Source organism: Dermochelys coriacea, chromosome 4, assembly GCF_009764565.3.
Source record: "Dermochelys coriacea isolate rDerCor1 chromosome 4, rDerCor1.pri.v4, whole genome shotgun sequence".
NCBI lineage: Eukaryota > Metazoa > Chordata > Testudines > Dermochelyidae > Dermochelys > Dermochelys coriacea.
Window position 1 is genome coordinate 105,793,265 of NC_050071.1, and position 22,838 is coordinate 105,816,102.

The window sequence follows — 22,838 nt, forward strand, 5'->3', positions numbered from 1 at the left end:
GGGGGTATTGATCATTATAGATGTGGAGATACATCTGCAGGTTTTGCATCTGTTATTCTGGCAGGGGCTGGTGCTGCTTTGAGACCTTCACCAAAGGCTTTATGTATTCTATAAAGTGAACTGAACTATCTTCTCTTCGCTCAGATAGTTGGCTGTCTTTTACAGTCTACAATAGCTCATTCTCACAATTAACTGTCTCTAGGCTTATTCCATCATAGAAAGTGTAATTGTGATCCAAAATATCATTGTGGCAGGATGCTAGGATCACCTGGGTCAGGAGTTATCTATGTGAATAAACAGCATGCCGTATTTTTCAGAAGCAATTAAATGAATGTCAACAGGGTTTTTGTTTGTTTCGTTAGTTGTTTTTTTTTTTAATATGTTAGTAGTCTGGGAGAAGCGTGCAAAAATGTATAAATGTACAGCAACTTAGGAACAACCCGATGAGTTTCTGCTTGGTATGTTTGTATAAAAGATCCTTAAACTTTGGGGCCTGCACTGGGGTAATGTTCCTAAAAACAATTTTAAACCTAATATCCCTGGAATAATGTAAACTGTGTGTGGACTACATTCTTCTTTACCTTTACTCATATTTATTACCCTACTCCATGAAGCTGACTATGCTTTACAAAAGAAAGTATGGCAGACTGAGCCCCTAAATGAACAAAGCTGGATTGCGCTTGGTATTTATTTTCTAATAATCTGAAATCTCCTAACGCTTCATATGGGGAAAAAAGGCTGCTCACCTTATACACAACTAATCCTTCTTGCTCTGTTAGCATGGATCTCTAATTTTGCACAACCAGTTTGATACCTAAGAACTAAGTTGAAACCACCATAGGTAAAATAATGCAGTAATCAAATCATATTGCTAGAACTGGACAATACCATTTTCTTTCTTGTCCTTTAGCTATTCTTCTGTTGATTGGAATATCATTTAACTACTGCTGTCTTTTAGGAGGGAGGAAATTGTCTAGTGACTATAAAAGAGCAATGAGGGTCAGGAGTTCTGAGTTCTACTCCATGTTCTACCACTCATTTCCTGTGAACCCTAGGCTAGTCACTTAAACTTCCTTTGCGTTGGTTCCCCCTTCTTTAAAATGATGGATATATAAATAATTTCTTTTATTTTCATCTATAGATATCCAAGCCCTTTATAAAGGCAGCTGATCTCTATTTTCCAACCTTTACAGATTTGGCAATGAGACACAAGGAGTTTGAGTGACTAGACTAAGTCAGTGGTAGAGACAGAGACAGAAACAGAACTTAAGTCTCTTAACTCCCAGTCCTATGTTCAACCTAGTGGGCCACAGCTATCCTCTGAAAAGCTCATTGTGAGACTTAATGAATGGTTGTACTTTGCTTCCTTGTCCTTGGATGAAAGGTGCTACTATATGTATAAAGTAAATTATAATTTTATTAAATCTAAATTATTTTGTTTAATTATGACTAGAGAGGACTATTCAGATGGGCCTAACAAAGCTATTTTACTAGACAACAAGATGAAAGATGAAATGTTTTGTTTACAAAAGCAGGGTTGTGCACATCAGAAGGATTTATTTGAACTAATCATACACACTGTCGGGTTCCAAATTAGCCCCAGGGAAAAAGACATGGGCATCATTACAGGCATGTCAATGAAAAGTATTGCCCTAATGACAGCATGTGTAAAAAATGGGATAGAAAATAATACTGAACGTATTGTGATGCCCTCATCTGGAATACTGTGTTCAATTCTGGTCACCCCCATCTCAGAAAACTTCTAGCAGATATTAAAGTTCAGAGATAGGCAGCAAAAGTTATTAGATGCACAACAAGACTTTATCTATGAGGAAAGATTGGAAAGGCTGTGAATGTAGTTCAGAGAAGAAATAAAAATGAGGCCACATGATAAAGGTATAAAAATAAGGATAGAAAAGGTAAATTGAGCACTATTATTTACTCTCTCTCATAATACAAAAACAATTAGATATTCAGTGTGGTTTAAAGAAAACAAACATAAAATTTATAAAAATGAATAGTTTTTTACCCAACTGATAATTAACTTGTGGAACACATTGCCACAAGAGATCACTGAGGCCAATAATTTTGTAGAATTCATAAAATTGCATGTATGCACAGTGACAACAGTTGTAATGAAATGAAATAGGATGAATAATCTTTTAGAAAATATAAATCTTCATGATTCAGGGCATAAGCAGACAACTACCTAAGGGCTTGTCTTCACTTAAGTGTAAACACTACAGAAAACAATGGGGGGGGGGAGGGTAGGTAATACACCATCGGCATAGGTAATACACCTTCCCGAGAGGTGGTGCCTAGGTTGACAGAAAAAATCTTCCATTTACCTAACACTTACCTAACAAAGGGAGTTAGGTCATCTTAACTACACTGCTCAGGGGTGAGGATTTTTCACACCCCTGACTGATATACTTAAACTAATCTAATTTTCTAATGCAGACCAGGCATAATAGAGATCAGGAGAGAAAGTTATTCCACAATTTTCTATTATGTGGTTTCTTGCACATTCTTATGAAGTATCTGGTACCTACTGGTCACTGTCAGAAACCAGAAACCTTTTCTTTTTGCGAATACAGACTAACACGGCTGCTACTCTGAAACCTGTCAGAAACAAAATACTGTGCTTGATAGACCAGGAATCTGATCCATTATGGCAATGCCTATATTCACAATAAAAAATCATGTTGTAAAGAAAAATAATATGTCCTCTTGAGAAAAGCGGTGTGCAATTTCTGTTAAAAGAATGTCTTTTTAAAGACCACATTAGAGAAATAATTAATGTTGTTTGGACAAAATTGCAGAAATGAGTAGGATTTCTTTGTAAAGAAAGCTGCAAGGGCAGGGGGGAAAGACTCAGAAGTTATTTCTGGTTCTCCAGATCTTACGAATTAGCAAATCTTTCATACTGCATTTTCACAGCCGGTCTGCTAACTTTTCTTCCACCCCACCCCACTCGGCACAGCTGACACCACATCTAATAATGCAAACAAAACTCAATCTACATCTGACATTCATGTAGGCTGGTAATATACTGTGCAGTTGATTATAAAGAAAACCAACCCACTTGGGCTATTGTTTCAATTCTCTGTTTTATGCTAACCCGAAAAAGTAGAAAGAGACCTCTAACCCATCAATTTGGGAAGTTGCATTTCATTACCGATATTTACTCGGCTGCAGTAGATTCAGCCTTCTTCCACTTGCTGAAACATGAAAGGTTCCTTATTTCATTAGTATTCCTATCTTGCACAGAGACTGTATCAAAAGTATCAGAAGGTTTTACATTACTGTACTGAAAATTATCTTCTCAAAGTTTAAAATGAAAGTAAATCCAAAGTAATTAGTTATAACTGCATCATTTCGCACCGATTGAAATTAAATGGTAAATATTTGAAGTAATAACAATGAAAAACTAAGATAGCACTTTGAAAGCTGTTTCCATGGAAAATCCAAATGAAAATCCAATACAAATCCTGATTAAAACCTAACCAACCAAAACACTGCAGATTACCGAGATTCCAGTTAAATATGACACATGAATACCTGACAGGTTTCAATTCCAATTCTATTTATATCAGAATGATCCATTAATATTAAAGATTAAATTACCAGAATTTGAGCAATACAATTGTTCTGTGTAGCTAGACAAGTCATCTTAAAATTTGGATCAGAGAAAGCACTCACTCAAATGTCAAATGCTACATTTATAGAAGACCAAAAGCTTATGCTCTAATAAATTTGTTAGTCTCTAAGGTGCCACAAGTACTCTTTTTCTTTTTGCAAAAGTGCATTGCATCTTGTTCTGTCATCACCTATTGACTAATGTTAACAAAAATTACTGGAGGCAGATGACATGCCACTGTCTAAATCCTGTTTTTAAAAGTGGCAGCAGAATTCAAAAGTCAGTGGAGTATAATTTTCATTGCAATGTCACCCACCTTTCATGGGGTTCAGTTCAAGATTTTGTGAATATGACAAAAAATCTCCCTTATTGTCTGTAATCCTTGCATTAGACCATGTGAGACTTTATCATGCTACTCTTGTTTTGGAGGCGTTCATGGCATAATAAATAAATTTAGTAGTTTGATCTGGTTGTGCTTCTACTTATTCTGAAATCTTTCTAATTTCAAAGGATAGGTATGTAATCCTAACAAAGAAAAGTTACTTTCAACCTCCAAAAATAGCCTAATTTCATTTTAAAGTTTAATAATTAATGCAGTATAATGGCAGTTGCCCCACAATTTCCAAAATTTAAGCAAACTAGAGTCCACTGTATGTTGGAATTTCTGAGAATAAATTTGGATAAGATCATTTTCATTATCTACTGAAGAGTACATCAAAAGTTAGGATAAATCATAGTCCTACAGTTCATCCAAGATTCTGTGTTTATATATTGCTTTATACATATTGTGACTCAGAAAGTTTCTGAAGAACTGTGAATTTATTCAGTCAAAAATACTTGCCTTCATTGCACTGTATCTACCTGGATATAGCCAGTGCTTTAGCCTCATTTTCCTAAGCACTAAATTTCACCCTTAAATTAACAAAAATACAAATAAATAACAATGTAGGAAGCAAGCTCCCAACAGCTTTCATTTTTTCTACCTTCTAAAAAGAAATTTTAATACACACACATCTATAAATGGGCAAATGATAACTTAACTTACGATAATTATTTTTTCCATGAGGGGGGGCGGGAGGGTCCATTAATCTGTATGACTTGAAATAGTCGTGCATTGCTGAAATGCAGACCTTCAGCAAATGCAGACTGCTGCAGTCCTCTTCCTCATATACATTAGATATGTCAATTTCCTGACTACAGAGAATGATCTATTTTTATTGGGTCAATATGTCTATTTTAGGAATAAAACAAGAACAATTTTTAATTGCAGATCTAAGCCTTTGAAAGAAGCTAAAGTCATGCGCAAAGCCAAACCAAATCTATACTGGGTTTGAGGAGCTGATGACACTCACATACACAGCTATACAAACTTGATTAGTAAACTCCTCATTTCACACGTCAGCACTATGTACTCTTTGACATGTGGTAGTTTTTGACATGAAGTAATCTACTATATAGTTTAAGGGTATCACTGAAAGCCCCCTGAAGTCAATGCACATTGACTTCAAAGAGCTTTAAATAAGGGTCAATAAGTGTGGAACAGTAAATTATTTAAGATCTATTATAAAAAGTATTTTAAAGTTCACTATTTTCTAATTGTAGACACAAAAGAAAATTGCAAACTATTAAGTATTTAATTACCATAATTTTGTAATTGCTGAAGAATTACTCATACTGCAAATCAGGATGCATTCCCAACCCCATCCTCATATTTCTAAAAAAATCCTTAATTTAAATGATATATTCTAAAAGTATTTTCCACAATATACCATGTAGCAAAAAATAAAACAGTTCTTTCCTTTTCTAAATAATTCAACATGGAGTAGAAACCTCAATATTGTTTTGAAAACATGTTACATAATATTGGGGGAAAGGGAAGACTCTAGAAGGAGATTTTTAATTCCTATTTTCTTTATGCTGGTGCTGCACAAATTCAATTTCAGGAAAATGTCATAAGCAATGATTGTATGACAAATAAAAAATGGAAGTAGAAAAGAGAATGCATGTCCCTTATCAGTTCCTTTTGTTAAAAAAAATATTGTGTATGCAATTTAATTTCCTTGAACCCAGCCCCTGCATTGATATTTTTTTAATTATTTAATTGTTTCAGCAATGTAATTTTGAAATTATGTAAAAAAATGCTGCTGATGTTATTTGTATGGTTATGTTCCATTATTTTGTATAGCTGTATTTTAACAAATGTTACCATTTAAAAGAAAATAGTTATAATTTAAGCTATTTATTTTATTATTTTGGACTGAACTTTCAACATGTCTATTTATTATGGCTCACTAGTGTGATTATGTGTGTGAATGTCGTGTTTGCCCCTACCATTTTCCATATGCTCTGCCTCACCAACACTGCCATCCGGCGTAGTCCTTTCGTAGTTGTCCTCTGGGAGTGGAAGGGCACCCAGTCTTGGCCCTGATGAACTCTTACTGCTTGGTGTTTCTGACTCCTCCAGACCGCTGTCATAGCAACTCTGCAATGACCCTTGATGTGGGTCCTGAGGCTGACTCACAACAGAAAACGTCACTCTACGAAATGGCTGCAAGAGAAAAGATTCTGAATGTCACTGAAAAGTTAGGTCTTTGAACAAGTGATTCTCAAAACATGACTTAAAACAAATTAATATCTTAATGTTGACTAACTGAACATAAAACTTTGAAGTTTTGCCTAATTTAAAATAAACAATTTGTAGTCTTTGACATTGCACGAGGAATATCATGGATTTTTCAGTTTGCAACACTATCAAGTACCTTCATGCAATCTCGCAATACATCTGTTTAAAAAAACCTATATCAGGTAAGAGAGAAACTATACAAGATTTACAAGATAAATGCTCAAATTTGAATTATGTTGTGGCAGCTGGTAACATTAACACACACATAGACCTTTTTAAAATCTTTGTCTGTGGTTTTCGAAGCCCATCCACATAAGAAAGATAACAGAAACAGAAATGTTAGTTTCTCTTTTGCCATAAAATGTAATGCCTGGAGATTGGGTGTGCTGCCAGCTGACTTTATAAAGCCTTTAAAGTACCACTGGCACAGCTGAAACCAGATGCTTCCACTGGGGCCATTCAAATGTTGATTATTATGGATTTGTGTTCATTCAAAATGTCAGATATTACAGAAGAAATAATTGTCACTGTAAAAGTTTACCTATTGAACTCTGACATTCAAGAGTATACCAAGAAGTGGGTGAGTTCTACTCTCAACATTTAGAAGACACTTAAATGTAGACTGGGGATTAAAAAAAAAATAAAAAAGCTAGGTGTCTACCTCCCATTGAAACATACTACACATTTCAGTTCATTTTAATGAAAGTTAATAGATATTAGGTTTTTGAAATATTGTATCCGTAATAACAAACAATAATAATACATTTAACTTACTATTAATAAACTGTATTTTGTTATTTTATAATGGCTGCAACAAAACCTATAACACTAGAAAACTAGACTATATTTAATCTTTAATCTATTTGCACATGACACTCTTGTTTATTGGTGATATTAGTAATTCTATTATAGTTATATATATATAATATATATATATATATAATTTCACCTTGCTGTCATCTTAACAATCATATTGACATTATCACTTTGGATTTTCAAAGCACAGTGCAAACATGGATACTAACAAAAGCTACAATCCTGCAAAGAGATGAATGAGACTCTATAGGTTTAAAGATGGATCTTTTTGTTTGACTGAGGCATGCTTTGAAGGTATAATGCAATATTTAAGTGCTAATGTTCAATAGGTTGGTAACTAGGTAGCATTATGGATATAAACTAATAAACAACAACTCCTGGAACAAGTAAATCAGCACCGATTATAAACGTGATTGTTGCAGTTAATATAAGAAAAATTTGAGGTTAACAGACCTGTGGTATTGTCATGGTAAATCTTCAAACTTTTAAAGTTTGCTTATATTTATTGCTATGGAGTGCCAGTATGTCAGTTTTACTCATGGCTGTACAGTACGTTCACTATGCGAAGAGAGGAAAGTGTAAACAGTGTAAAATGGGGCAAATAAACCACAAAAGACGTGGAGAGCCAATGCTACTAAAGTGGGAGAGGTGAACAGACAACAATAGAGAGGGTTAGAGCCTCTGTGTAGGGACCCGGACCCTGTGTGATCTAAGCTTCTTTTCCCCTGAGAAACCTCAAGAAGGTGGATTTTGATGGTTATATCCCTTGCCACATCACAAGACCAGAAGCCCTCCTCCTTAAATTGAGCATTCTGCAGAAAATCAGCTCATTGAACCTCATAGGAATTTTAGAGCCCTTCCCAGGTGTTTTAAAACAGTAGAGTAGAATAAAGCCCTTAATATCCTGAACTGTGAGATGTTTGGATCATTTGTATTCCATGTCATATGTTAGATTACATATTGTGTTATTTGCTATTAACAATTTACTCACGTATGCATATGCTCACATATACCTTGTATTTAAGTAATGGTAAAGTCCTTTGTCCTTATAGTTTTAGAGCTGAGTAACTAGCTATCATGTTATCTTTAGTACTGAAGAGAGCCACTTCTACTCAGTGTATTTTCTCACTCCACTGGACTTTAAAGAATTTTAAATGGATGCCAAACACAGATATGTCTTCTTGATAATCTGCCATTTTTCTCTACCATGACTTTTTTCAGATAATTTAAGAATACTCTCAAACACAAGTGTGAACTATATGGAAAGTTACGGATAAGTAAAGATCGCTATTCTCGTTGACAGAACTCACTGGCTATTTCCACTGTTCCAACATGGTTGCTATATTCATGTCTTCACTTTGTGACCATGTAAGGTGACTGGTTGCCTGATTTTATTACATTGGAGATGAGATATTTTTGTTTTGAAAAATATGGGCATATTATTTCATAAGGAATGTTAAAAGCTCATAAAACATTCCAAACTGGTGATATACTACTGCCCAGACAACAACTCAGTTGTATTAAAAGGGGGGTAGGAGGAAAAGGTTTGTGCCAGTTATAAAGGTTTTCGGAACAAGAAACACAAAATGCAGAATGTACTTAAAATAAGCCTATTTACCTATTTAAGTTTTATACACAACTGACTAACTCCCTATGACTCTAAGGGAAAATGAAAAGCAAAAAGAGAGTGTCAACAAAAAATGATGCTCCCAGCTAAACAATAAAAACATCAAGATCTTTTTTTTAAATAAGGTTAAACTATGATGTGTAAGTAAAAGCTGTCAGTGTATTCTGAGCTCTAATAATTTCAATATTCTTTCATTTTAATTGAGCACAACATTATGCTTAGAGGGACAAATCCTGATCCTCCCCTACTGCTTCAGAGGGACCCCTGGCAGATAGTTGCATTTATTGCACATCCTCTTTGCAGCACAGAATCTTGGGTGGATAACCAGAAGCAGAGCCAGAGAAATTACAACTATTTGAACTGCCCCTATGTAAAGTAAGGGATGAGGCATGTAAAGCCCTGTGGAAGCCTTATGGCATAGCCGCCACAGTTGCTCCAAGGCCTATAAGAAGGATTCCTTCCCTCTCACCCCCAGTTTATCTGCCTGGTGCCCCGCATCACTACTCGGGCTGGGTCCTGGGCTCAGGTGTGGGGTTCAATGAACTGGCCTCCTAATAGTACTCTGGAGCCTGCATACAGTGAAATTCCATTCATAATTAATTAAAATGAAAGACTTGAGTTTTTCAATGCTTTGCAAGGCACAAATTGAAAATCTGGTAATAGTGAACCTGTTCTTATGCTGAAGTTGCTCTGTGGCGGAAAAGTCACTTAGTTATAAGATGATTCACTGCAGGTATTTTTAAATAATTCAACTCCTCTTATTCTAGCTTTGGAGCAGGCTGACACACTGAACTGAAAAGTAGGAACTCACTCAGAGTTTACATATTCTGTACCTGATACTTCTTAACTTTCTTCTTCCCCCTTCAGCTGGTTTATATGTTCATTTATAACGAACAATTACATTTACACAGGTGAGGTATTATGTTTAGAGAGGATGGCAGGAGCAACTGAGCAATGCAGTGGAGAGCACCTGAACCAGTGCTGCACAGCACATTCTTTGTACTGCAACTTTCATTCTGCTTAGCAAGTAGTACAGCAAAATAGCAGCTTTTTAGAGTAGAATATGTAGGAACTTCCACAAGGTGAGTAAATCTAACCTGGGCTGAGTGCAGCCCCACAGAGAGACATTGAATGAGCTTCCGCCGCGGGGTGGGGAGAAGAGGCATTCCAAATTCTAATCCTGGTGAGAGTGGTGGTATGTGACAAACTGCACTACTAAAGGTACAGAATAGCTGTGAGCAATTTTGGTGTGATCAATGACTCGAGAGCTCTACAGTCTGAGTCACAGATCACAGAATTAACCTCACATTGGCTAAATCCACCAGTTCATACAGAAACTTACCAGAGGAAGATTGAAGATAAATATATTTTCCCTACCTAACTCCCAAATGAAGAAAAGGTTGCAGGTCTTGTTCCGCTGAAATAAGTGATAAAACTCTGCTCAGTGTAGCGTCCATAGTACATGAACATAGAAAAAGGAAGACATTCCGTTATCTTGCCTACAGCTGTGTTGCTGAGATGCAGTGTGTCTGTCCTAGCCAACACTCCCTTAACCTCATGTTCATTTGGCAGAATATGCATAAAAGTGAATGCCTGAAACTATAGTAAATAGTATTCTAAAAATACCCCAACATTTAAGAACAGGAAGGGAAGAAGCTTGTTTTCGTCAAAACAGCATGTGTACAAAACATATACATGCATCTGTTTTTTGGCAAGAGGATGCATTCTGCTTCCTGGTTGAGATAATATATAAATATACTGTCTTATGGTTATATCCTGCCTTGAAAAATGTGTACTTGTAACATGCTGCAGTGAAAGTGTCCCATAACGTGAGATACCAGACAAGCAGGGATAACTCATATTCACCCCCCCCAGTAAAACAGTAGAACTATAAAAGACAATACACTAACAAGTACAAACAAGACAATATATACAAGTACAGAAAACTGTAAAGGGTGGGGAGAACTCCAGATGATGTAAACTGGTGCAACTCCATTCATGTTAATTGATTGACATGGAGCTTTGCTGATTTGCACCAGCTGATAAACTGGCCCTTTATTTTGTTGCATGATGATTAGCATACAGAGATGTGAGGTCTTAGGTCTTACTGTTCTATTAAAGGCTTTGTCTGAAGTAGGGTTCAAAGAGCGATGGTAGCATGTATTAGTTAAATTCCCACTGACTGCACCACTGTTTACGAATCCCCTTAGATGTCTTCTTGCTCATTATTTAGACTAAAACGTGTTTGGTGCAGGGATCATCTTTTTGTTGTGTTTGTACAGTGCCTATTACAATGGGGTCCTGGTCCAGTCTGAAGCTCCTAGGTGCTATCACAAACACAAATAATAATAAATTATGGCACTATGCAGAAAAATGTGCCTACATTTTGACCCAACTACATACCCCCTCCCCACAAATATATGTATCTGAATCCAGATATATATATACAGACCCCTCCCACAAATATATATATCTGAATCTATCTATCTATATCTATATCTATATCTATCTATCTATCTATATCTATATCTATCTATCTATCTATGGATTCAGACTTAGATGCTGTTGGACAAAATGTATATAATCTATCAGATCAGGAGTTATCTGCAAGAGAGACTGGGTGATCAGATCAGGGTCCAAAACAAATTAGGGTACATCTGCACTGCAGATGGGAGCATGCTTCCCAACATGAGTAAACAGACCTATGCTAGCTCTGCTGTAGCTAGCATGCTAAAAATGGCAGTGTAGCCAGGGGTAGCACAAGGATGCAGCTTGGTCTAATGAATGAGTACAATCTTGCCCCAGATGCCCATGGTATGTACTCATGCAGTTAGCCTGAGCCACTGCCCATGCTACCCCCAGCTACACTACTATATTTAGCACGCTAGTTCGAGTGCATCTGTCTACTCGTGCTAGGAAGTATGCTCTCCTCTGATTCTTCTACAAGGTGCTAAATACAATTACAAATTAGCTGAAGTTGGTGTGTTCTGAACCTCACAGAGATGCTCAGCACCTTGCAGGATCTGGCCTAAAACACAAAGACCATGCCAGGTTCCACCATCCAGGAATCACTCATCTGCAGCTCTGGTCAATCAATAATTGGAGAGTATGAATAAGTTATGGTAAATCAAGATTTGGTGGAAGAGTTGTGCTTTGTGATTTTTGCCCCCCTACCCCAAACTCCTTGCCACACACACCTTTTCTGTTTACCACTAGGCAAAAGAAGTCACTGAAATACCAGTTTGAGGCAACTTCTTTGCAATTCCCCCATTGAGCATTGAATCCCAAATGTTTGCATTGCCACCCACTCCTAGAGATTCTGCTTTAAAAAGGGGAGGCCTACTCAGAGGTTTAATGAGGTGTGAGGCATTCTCCACCTAGAGATGTGAATGATATCAGGGATTTGAGACCTCCCTGTCCTTCCCATATTTGTTAAAGGAATAAAGTTCCCAGCTAGGTCATGACAGACAGAGAGGAGATTCTAAGGGAGATGAAAAAGAGGAATGTGCTATGGAAAAGGTTGAAACCCTGAGTATGGTTATTACTATTTATTCTCTACATTTAAAAACATGATGGAACTTTGTGAATTATTAAAAATTACATTTTAAAAAACGCATTCAGGTTTTAATGTTGCCATTTTCTCTAGTGCTAGTCTGAGTAGGAATTATCTGACACAAAATTAACACACATAATATTCAGTTCAGTACAGCCCATTTAGCACATTCCACTGACTTAAATGAGTGTGATATATTCCAGCAAAATCCTTCTCCAAGAATGATGTGCAAATTGGTATTTTGTAGCATTTATTACATATTTAGAGACAATACAGGCATTAGAATTCTGAACTCTATATGGCATTACTTCTAAGAATCAGATCTTCACCGTCAAATGTATTAAAAAGTTCAATGTATCTGGCCTCATGGAGTAAGATCATGGCCTGTACTTCCCCGATAAAAGAAACAAACATTGATGGCAATATGTTTGCTATCAGAACAATTAAGGAGCATTGATGTTGATTATTTCAGTACACATTAAAAATAGAAAATTCTGGACATATATATGCTGTTCACCATGACCCTTACAATAATCCACAACAAAATGCCAAGCGCCATATAACTGGAATAGTATAGTCTATGTACTACTGGATCAGGACATTACTAATCCTAAGAAAACCAAAGTGTTACATCTTTACATTCTTCGAAAAAACCTGACTTTCATTAACGGGGGGCACTTGGAATTAAGTCTGGCAGATATAGTTCACCTTTATGCAAAACACAAAACTGTAGGGTGTCCATATTTTTTTTAAAAGTACTGGAAATTACCAGAATGTAAGTTGACTTACATATATTATGATCCTTTCAGTAAACATATTTAATTAATGATACTACGGACATGAAAATTCACTTTACACATTCATAGAATCATAGAATGTAAGGAGAGGGATCTGCAGGGACTTTGGAAATGACGGTTCCAGTAGCCCCCACTATGGGCAGGGTGCCAGGATATGCAGGTATGACATGGTTGCGACTGGTCAGCCCAGTGCTATTCCTGCATCCTTTGTAGTGACACCATGCAAGAGGGATCTCTAGGATCACATTCAGATGGTAACAGTAAGGCATCTCTGTTTGACCCTAGGAAGGAGTAGTCCAGTGACAGTGGAAATAGGACAAGTGGTGAAGTATAATATTCTCTAAATGGCACTGCCAAGGAAGGATGTCTTTATGTGATTCCAACCTAATGTTGCATTGGTACAGATGATGTCCCAGAGAGGATCTCAATGTTTCTGTGAGAGCATACTTTGGTCTTGTAATCACACCATGGTCAGTTCAGGTGCCTTCATTGGTGTCAATGCTAGTTGTGTCTATTTACCTAGCACTACTCTCTTGGTAAAGGACTTAGACTCCTATCCCTGGAGGAGTGATATTTTTTCTCTCTGTAGAGTGGTGCCTCTCTATGCTACGAGCCATGTTTGACTTCCTCTCAGCCCTTCCTTTTAGCCTCAACCTTCTGTTGGGCACCAGTGCCAGCGCCACTGTAGCATCCACACTGACACATCCTCGAAAAACAGTATTTATGCATCAGCTGCAGTGGAGCAGATATGGATATTTATGACAAATAAAGCTCATAACTTCATTTCATATACCTTAATTTAAGCATGAGTCCTTGCTTAGATCTAGATCTACCTAACCTTGAAGTTTTAAAACACAGCCATTTGTAAATTAAAGTCACTCGGGGTGGGGGGGGGGAGGGAAGGGTGGAAAGTAGACACTAGTTGAAATATCACAGAAAGGAGTCACTTTCAACACTATAAAAACTAAAACTTTGTCCTAGATGTCAGCAGTGAAATTTCGATTACCAATTTTTATTACAAAGCCTACCTAGGGGATTTAAACCTGGAGAAAAATAAATATATCCTTAACTATGGAGTTGCTCCTGATACATTCATAATGAGATTACACAGGCAAATTGACACAAGAGTCTCCAAATGCTTGGCAAACATGACAACATATCATAAAGGGCTTTTATGTTTTAGCTGTACCATTTCCAGTGCCCAGTGATTCTGCTAGCATTGTGAATCAACATGATAAAGCTGCTCCAGACCCAACCAAACCCACCTGTTGCTGCTTAGCATTTCTTTCCTACCCAAAAAAATTCTTGCTAATACTGCAACTCAGTAAATGGAGTGCAGTTGTGTCTGATAATGGTCCTCCTCATCCTCGGCTCACACATTGCTGTCCCTCACATGCTCTGCTAACAGGGCATGGATATTGATAACTCTGCCACTGATTGTGTCTGCCCACAAGGGGAACCCCTGCAACTCTCCTTCAAATTTGCCCACAAGGTAAATAATGAATTCTTTCCTGTTACTCCTTAGTCTCATGAACCATGCTTCACCTCTCTCCCCCACTCCACCATGGTAAAATTAATCTCAAAACAGAAGTCCTGCATGACACCCTACTGCTTCCACATTTTAAGCCATTTTAAGGATTTTTGTGGTGTACATCACCTTTCACCCTGCACTGACTGAGATAAATTATTCCCTACATGACCAAGAAAATTAAATCACATTAATACTTTTTCCTTCTGAGGGATGGCCAACCCTAACTTCAGTTACCAGTACCTTGGATGTATATTCAAGCCAGGCAGATTAGACAGAAAGATAAAGCTAAAGGGGAAGAAAACTAGTAAAGCCTCTCCTACGATAGTGCTTGGGGTGTGCTATAGACCTCCGGGATCTAATTTGGATATGGATAGAGCCCTTTTTAATGTCTTTAATAAAGTAAATACTAATAGAAACTGCGTGATCATGGGAGACTTTAACTTCCCAGATATAGACTGGAGGACCAGTGCTAGTAATAATAATAGGGCTCAGATTTTCCTAGATGCGATAGCTGATGGATTCCTTCATCAAGTAGTTGCTGAACTGACCAGAGGGGATGCCATTTTAGATTTAATTTTGGTAGTAGCGAGGACATCATAGAAGAAATGGTTGTAGGGGACAATCTTGGCTCAAGTGATCATGAGCTAATTCAGGTCAAACTAAATGGAAGGATTAACAAAAATAAATCTGCAACTAAGGTTTTTGATTTCAAAAGGGCTGACTTTCAAAAATTAAGGAAATTAGTTAGGGAAGTGGATTGGACTGAAGATTTTATGGATCTAAAGGTAGAGGAGGCCTGGGATTACTTTAAATCAAAGCTGCAGAAGCTATCGGAAGCCTGTATCCGAAGAAAGGGGAAAAAATTCATAGGAAGGAGTTGTAGACCAAGCTGGATGAGCAAGCATCTTAGAGAGGTGATTAAGAAGAAGCAGAAAGCATTCAGGGAGTGGAAGATGGGAGGGATCAGCAAGGAAAGCTACCTAATTGAGGTCAGAACATGTAGAGATAAAGTGAGACAGGCTAAAAGTCAAGTAGAGTTGGACCTTGCAAAGGGAATTAAAACCAATAGTAAAAGGTTCTATAGCCATATAAATAAGAAGAAAACTAAGAAGGAAGAAGTGGGGCCGCTTAACACTGAGGATGGAGTGGAGGTTAAAGGATATCTAGGCATGGCCCAATATCTAAACAAATACTTTGCCTCAGTCTTTAATAAGGCTAAAGAGGATCTTGGGGATAATGGTAGCATGACAAATGGGAAGGAGGATATAGAGGTAGATATTACCATATCAGAGGTAGAAGTGAAACTGAAACAGCTTAATGGAACTAAATCGGGGGGGCCCAGATAATCTTCATCCAAGAATATTAAAGGAATTGGCACCTGAAATTGCAAGCCCATTAGCAAGAATTTTTAATGAATCTGTAAACTCAGGAATAGTACCGAATGATTGGAGAATTGCTAATAAGTTCCTATTTTAAGAAAGGAAAAAAAAGTGATCCGGGTAACTACAGGCCATTATTTTGACATCTGTAGTATGCAAGGTCCTGGAAAAAATTTTGAAGGAGAAATGAGTTAAGGACATTGAAGTCAAATGGTAAATGGGACAAAATACACATGGTTTTACAAAAGGTAGATCGTGCCAACCAAACCTAATCTCCTTTTGAAAAAGTAACAGATTTTTTAGATAAAGGAAATGCAGTGGATCTAATTTACCTAGATTTCCGTAAGGCATTTGATACCGTGCCACATGGGGATTATTAGTTAAATTGGAGAAGATGGGGATCAATATGAACATCAAAAGGTGGATAAGGAATTGGTTAAAGGGGAGACTGCAATGGGTGCTACTGAAAGGCGAACTGTCAGGTTGGAGGGAGGTTACCAGTGGAGTTCCTCAGGGATCGGTTTTGGGACCAATCTATTTAATCTTTTTATTACTGACCTTGCACAAAAAGTGGGAGTGTGCTAATAAAGTTTGCAGATGATACAAAGCTGGGAGGTATTGCCAATTCGGAGAAGGAGCGGGATATTATACAGGAGGATCTGGATGACCTTGTAAACTGGAGTAATAGTAATAGGATGAAATTTAATAGTGAGAAGTGTAAGGTTATGCATTTAGGGATTAATAACAAGAATTTTATTTATAAGTTGGGGACGCATCAATTAGAAGTAACGGAAGAGGAGAAGGACCTGGGAGTATTGGTTGATCATAGGATGACTATGAGCTGCCAATGTGATATGGCTGTGAAAAAAGCTAATGCGGTTTTGGGATGCATCAGGAGAGGCATTTCCAGTAGGGATAAGGAGGTTTTAGTACCGTTATACAAGGCACTGGTGAGACCTCACCTAGAATACTGTGTGCAGTTCTGGTCTCCCATGTTTAAAAAGGATGAATTCAAACTGGAGCAGGTACAGAGAAGGGCTACTAGGATGATCCGAGGAATGGAAAACTTGTCTTCTGAAAGGAGACTTAAGGAGCTTGGCTTGTTTAGCCTAACTAAAAGAAGGTTGAGGGGAGATATGATTGCTCTCTATAAATATATCAGAGGGATAAATACAGGAGAGGGAGAGGAATTATTTCAGCTCAGCACCAATGTGGACACAAGAACAAATGGTATAAACTGGCCAACAGGAAGTGTAGACTTGAAATCAGACGAAGGTTTTTAACCATCAGAGGAGTGAAGTTTTGGGAATAGCCTTCCAAGGGAAGCAGTGGGGGCAAAAGATCTATCTGGTTTAAGATTCTACTCGATAAGTTATGAAGAGATGGTATGATGGGATAATGGGATTTTGGTAAGTAATTGATCTTTAAATATTCAGGGTAAATAGGCCAAATCCCCTGAGATGGGATATTAGATGGATGGATCTGAGTTACTATAGAAACTTCTTTCCTGGGTATCTGGCTGGTGAATCTTGCCCATATGCTCAGGGTTTAGCTGATTGCCATATTTGGGGTCTGGAAGGAATTTTCCTCCAGGGCAGATTGGAGAGGCCCTGGAGTTTTTTGCCTTCTTCTGTAGCATGGGGCATGGTTGACTGGAGGGAGGCTTCTCTGCTCCTTGAAGTCTTTGAACCATGATTTAAGGACTTCAATAGCTCAGACATGGGTGAGGTTTTCATAGGAGTGGGTGGGTGAGATTCTGTGGCCTGCGCTGTGCAGGAGGTCAGACTAGATGATCAGAATGGTCCCTTCTGACCTTAGTATCTATGAATCTATGAATCTAAAGCAACAGTAGTAGCTGCATCATACTTAAGCTTGACACATGCTTTCCATGACATAAGACAGAATTGTCCTCTAAAGTCCCCAGTATATTTTTTCTCCCCAGTTTTCCTTCTATTGCAAGACTTGCTTGCACAAGGAGGTCTGCCAACTAGTTTTTCAATCTGGATTGGAGACTGTTTTTGAAAACTCCCTTTTTAATTTTAATTCTGTTTGGTGAGTAAAATCAAGAATCTTTTATGTACCGAGGGTTTCTCACTAGTTAGGTCTCCAGAACACTCTTTGGACATATAGATGGGTCTGAATCTGGAATACGCACAGTACACTTTCTTTAATTTTTAATGGAGTAAACCCAGTATTCTCCTTTTTTTAACACTATTGTATTTTTGGAAAGTATCGACTAATTGGTACCTTATTATTATTTATAGCGGAGAAAAACATTGTGTCTCCTGGTATCTCTAAATTATTTATGGATTGTGCCTTTTCACCTATTTCCCTAGTCTCTGCACAGCAATTATTACTAACATTTTTTACTTCAATGTGATTCAAGTTCCTGTTCAGGTGTACCTGTACTGTAATGGAAGGATGGATGAATGAGTCCTTTCTATATTTGAGATCCAGGTAATTCAGAAATTAATTGACAACCCTTTGCTGTTACAGAACATATCTCTCAACTGCAACTGTACATCAGGATATATTGTCTTATTGGGATCCGGGAAGTGGGCGGGCGAAGCCATATGGCTACAGAAAAGTAGTGGGGGATAGATATATTAGCTCCAGGTGAAACAAATCCCTGGTACCAGGATAAGTTAAATGGCAGCTGCTCCAGGTCAATTAAGACACCTGGGGCCAATTAAGAACTTTCCAGAAGGCAGAGAGAATGCTAGGTTGACTGGGACACCTGAAGCCAATCAGGGACTAGCTGAAACTAGTTAAAAGCCTCCCTATTGGTCAGGTGGGGGGCAGATGTCAGGAGCTGTGGGAGGAAGTTGAGTGGTTGGAGAGACTGAGCAGTACACACCATATCAGGCACAAGGAAGGAGGCCCTGAGGTAAGGGTAAAGTGGAGCCCAAGGAAGTGTGAGCTGCTGTGGGGAAGTAGCCCAGGGAATTGTACATGTCATGTTTCTAAAAGGTCAGCTACCATAGCTGATACTATTAGGGTCCCTGGGCTGGAGCCCAGAGTAGAGGGTGGGCCCGGGCTCCCCCCCCTTTGCCTCATCCCTGATTAATCACTGAGCCTGGGAGACTGTGCAAGGAAGGATAACTTCTCCTCACTTCCCTCGCTGGCTTATGATGAAAATGGCTCAGTAGACTGTGACCCTTGTCTCTAGAGAGAGAAGTGTTACATGGAGGGTCACAGTGAGCCTCTGAGGCTAGCAAAATCCGCCAGGGACCCACAGAGACAAGGACAGAGCTTTGTCACTATATATATATATATATATATAATCTTGGGACTGAATGTATTTGTGTAAATAAGGAGTAACTCTGGTGTAAAACTGGTGTAAGTCAGGGAACAATCTTCATATGTATATATGATAGACATAGATATAGATAATGTGGCTGGCAGGCTATTGGAAGCTTGACTATTGGAAGCCTGTCTGGTTTTTGGAGGAAATTCGTCAAATAAAATCATTTCTCAACTTTGGACCAATCTGGTGGCTGGACAATCACAAGATTGGGAGGAGGGGCATTGAATAGGTTTAAGGCACCTTTGCTCACACTTCTCAAGATTCCCCAAGCACAATTAGGATGCAACCCAGGATCTAGCCCATTTTGCCAAGGTGTATTAGACTACACAAGAGCTCTGATTATTCCTTAACTTACACCAGTTTTAACCTGTATTACTCCTTATTTACACAAATACATTTGGGCCCAAGGTATGTGGCAGTCAAGAATCAGGTCCACAAAGTCTGCAGCATCAGAACTGCACTCATGCAGCAGCACTGGTTGACATCACAACCACTTTTACTCTCCCTGCTTTTCCATAAGACCTAACAAGGAAGGGTAGGAATTCAGACAACCACAGTGATATTGGCACTGATATTTAGTATCACTTAAATTCAGTGACAACAGCAGCCATTACCATCACCGTACTAAAATGATTATTGCTCACTTTTGTTGGTGTTTTACTTATCTTCATTACTTCCACTGCTGTTGGTGTTTATCCAACCACAGATATTTGAAAATGATGCTCTAAAGCTAGATGAAGATATTATGAGACAATCACCACTAGTCACAGAGAGTCAACAATGTCAAATGATAGTGAGATAAATATAACGACATTGATATGTGTATGGAACAGATCTGCAGAGTGGAAGAACAGTAATATCAACTAATCACACAAATTCAAGGTGTTTCTTTAAGCATTGGATTTTTGACAAAACATGCAATTATACTTTTCTTTGTGTTCATTCTTAATTGCTAGCAGCTAGTTAAAAGACAAACAAAATATTAATGCACAATTACTCTTCTCCGTGAATGCATTCAACCCACACAACTCTTTGTTTCCCCTTATAGTCACACATTTCTATCATTCTAAATTCCTATTGTGTTTAATGTACAACTGGAAAATTAAACAGACATTATTTTTCAATGAGAAGCCTGTAACACCTTAGAGAAGTGCTACAACAGAAAAAGAGAGAAGAGAAATACTTTGACAAGAATAAAGTCCTTGATTATTAGCTGCAATCATTAACAAATGAAGATTGCATACAATGGTTGAATAAAATGGTAATAAATACACTATATCAGAAAGAAACTCAAGGCTTGTTTTTATGGCCCTGCAGTTCAGACTCTGGTGGCTGGACTGCTCCTAAGTGAATAAGCACAATAAAAGAAAAGCTGGGACATTTGTTTGTTGATGTTGACAATGGCGATTCCATTTTAATTATTTATGCTCATACTTCATAATGTACTAGTAAACATACTGTAGTGTATTTTGTAAAAAAAGAAGAAGAAGAAGAAGAAGTCTTAGTAATCCAGCAACTCACTACCGTCCCTGCTATTAAATCTGTGCTCATAGGTGTAGCCATGGCTGGTATTTTATGAGAATTAAAAGGTTGAGGATTAATGGAGAATAGGTTAGTAAGCTTTCACTTTGCTGAAATATCACCAGAAGGGAATCCAAATCATCCACTCTGCAGCCATCCTAGCCAGCAGGGTCCCCATCCATGTTGTCTAACCACAAAGTCCTCCTTCTCTCCTGATTCCCCCTCGTTTTGCCCCATACATATTCCTGAGAATCACCTTTCTCTTTCCCATTATCTGACATGTTTAGCCCCTTTCTCTCTCCCTCTCTCTTTTCTTAGGCCTTACAACTTTCTTTTCCCTCACTCCTGCAACCAATTACAGATGGAGTAGGGGGCTTATTGCTGCCATTTGGCATCACTATCACCTAACGACTAAATATGCTCTCTGCTCATGGCACCCTCTCAATTTTCCCAGCTTTGTAGTGAGATGCAGAGATTGAGTTGGAGCTAGGAGTGGAACTGGGAAACAGAGAGCATGCTGAGTGAGCAAAGATAGGACTCTCAGCTGCCGGACATGCCTATATGCAGCCAGGAGGGTGGTCTCCAGGAACAGATGAGAGACAAACACTTTTAAAAAGTTCTAACAGCTGGCCAGAAAAGCAAGAGATGCATGAGGGAAGTTGGGGAGCAGAAAAAGAACCACAAGATGAATGTTAAGTAGATCTGCCTCCAGCTCAAGCATCTTCTTGTTTTGTGATAGTCTTATGGCAGCGGCAGCAAAAAAGAGGCACACAAAGAAGCAGAGGGCATATGAGACATTCCATTACAGCAATTACAGCTATATGAGGAGCTGTGGTGGAGGTGGTTGAAATGACTGTTCATATTCTTTTTGCCTGCTTCCAGAAATACATTTACTGTCAGATTGTTGTTTCAGTGTCTCACCATTTGGGCTGTTACTAGAACCAGGAACCTGGAGTGTCCTTTTTTTCAAGTCTAATGGAAAGGGAACATGAGTAGTAATTTATTGGTCTTCCCAACTGTTTTTATATCATTTTTTAACATTTTTATATCATGCACCTTTATCATATTTCTCCTTTTCCTTTCCAGATGCTGCTAAGGTTTTTGTGTAGGGAAGTGCAATTTCATCAAATCTAGTATTTTCTTTAGATCCTTGTACAGAATCCATTCCCACTCCCCACACATCCTTCCAATCATTTTCATTGAATTCATCTGAACATTTTGTTTATTTCTTTCCTGTCCTTTTTAAATGTAGCATCCCAGGTGATGGGAATGCATTAATTTATATAAGTGGTACTAAAATATTTTCCATATTATTCACTTTTTCGTAGAGACGAAAACTTTAGTTTTGAACTTTCCTCAGTTATGCCTACATCATTTTTCCTGAGCGGTTACAACTAGTTGAGAAACCATCAATACATATGGGTAGTTTAAACTGTTCTTTTCAGTGTGAATTACCTTGCACTTGTATGCAACCGTTGTCTTGATAAAGGGCTATAAATGTCTAGGTCTTCTGGAGTTCCTATCTCTAACAGTGTAGCTTTCATTATGTGTCCTTTGGGAAAAAAATTCTACTTCACATCCATCCCTGATCACTTATATAATGTAATAACTATATTAAACTCTGATCCCAGTACTAATCCACTTATTAGTCTTGACCTCTTTCCATGCTGACCTTTGGCCATTTTCAATCCACAATAGGATTTTCCCCCTCACTGTGTGTTAACCAATCCTTAGTAGCCTTTTCTGATTCTTCATAACAAAAATCTTTTCAAAGTCTAGGGCCTTGTGCTTTTTCACTCCATTGTGTGGCTGTGAATAAATCATATGTACCAGTTCTGCCAAAGCTACTATTTTAGTTCCTCCATGCAGACAAATTCTAGTTGCTTGTGCAAGAGTGTGGAAGCAGGTTGGAAAGGGCTGAAAGAAAGAAATAGCTCTCGCATCTCCTTTATATACATGTCGCCCCCGTCCCACAGAATTCTGTTTTCTGCATTCAGCAAATACAAGGTACAAGAAAGCATCAGTAAATGACAGCAATGCTAGT

General features: G+C 38.0%; 1 protein-coding gene across 9 annotated transcripts in view; it reads right to left on the reverse strand.

Annotated features, from left to right (window-relative positions):
- Window positions 1-22,838, reverse strand: part of PCDH7 (protocadherin 7) — a 373,651-nt gene that overhangs the window by 194,192 nt on the left and 156,621 nt on the right. For 4 of the 9 annotated variants that reach the window (XM_038400460.2, XM_043514032.1, XM_043514031.1 and 1 more), the window contains one exon: window positions 6,080-6,188. The exons of 1 other annotated variant lie outside the window; for it this stretch is intronic. In XM_038400460.2, the coding sequence (XP_038256388.1) occupies window positions 6,080-6,188 (109 nt within the window). Of the gene's footprint in view, window positions 1-5,971; window positions 6,189-22,838 lie in introns of all 9 variants that reach the window. 4 more of the 9 variants (XM_038400456.2, XM_043514027.1, XM_043514030.1 and 1 more) reach the window with 2 other exon arrangements.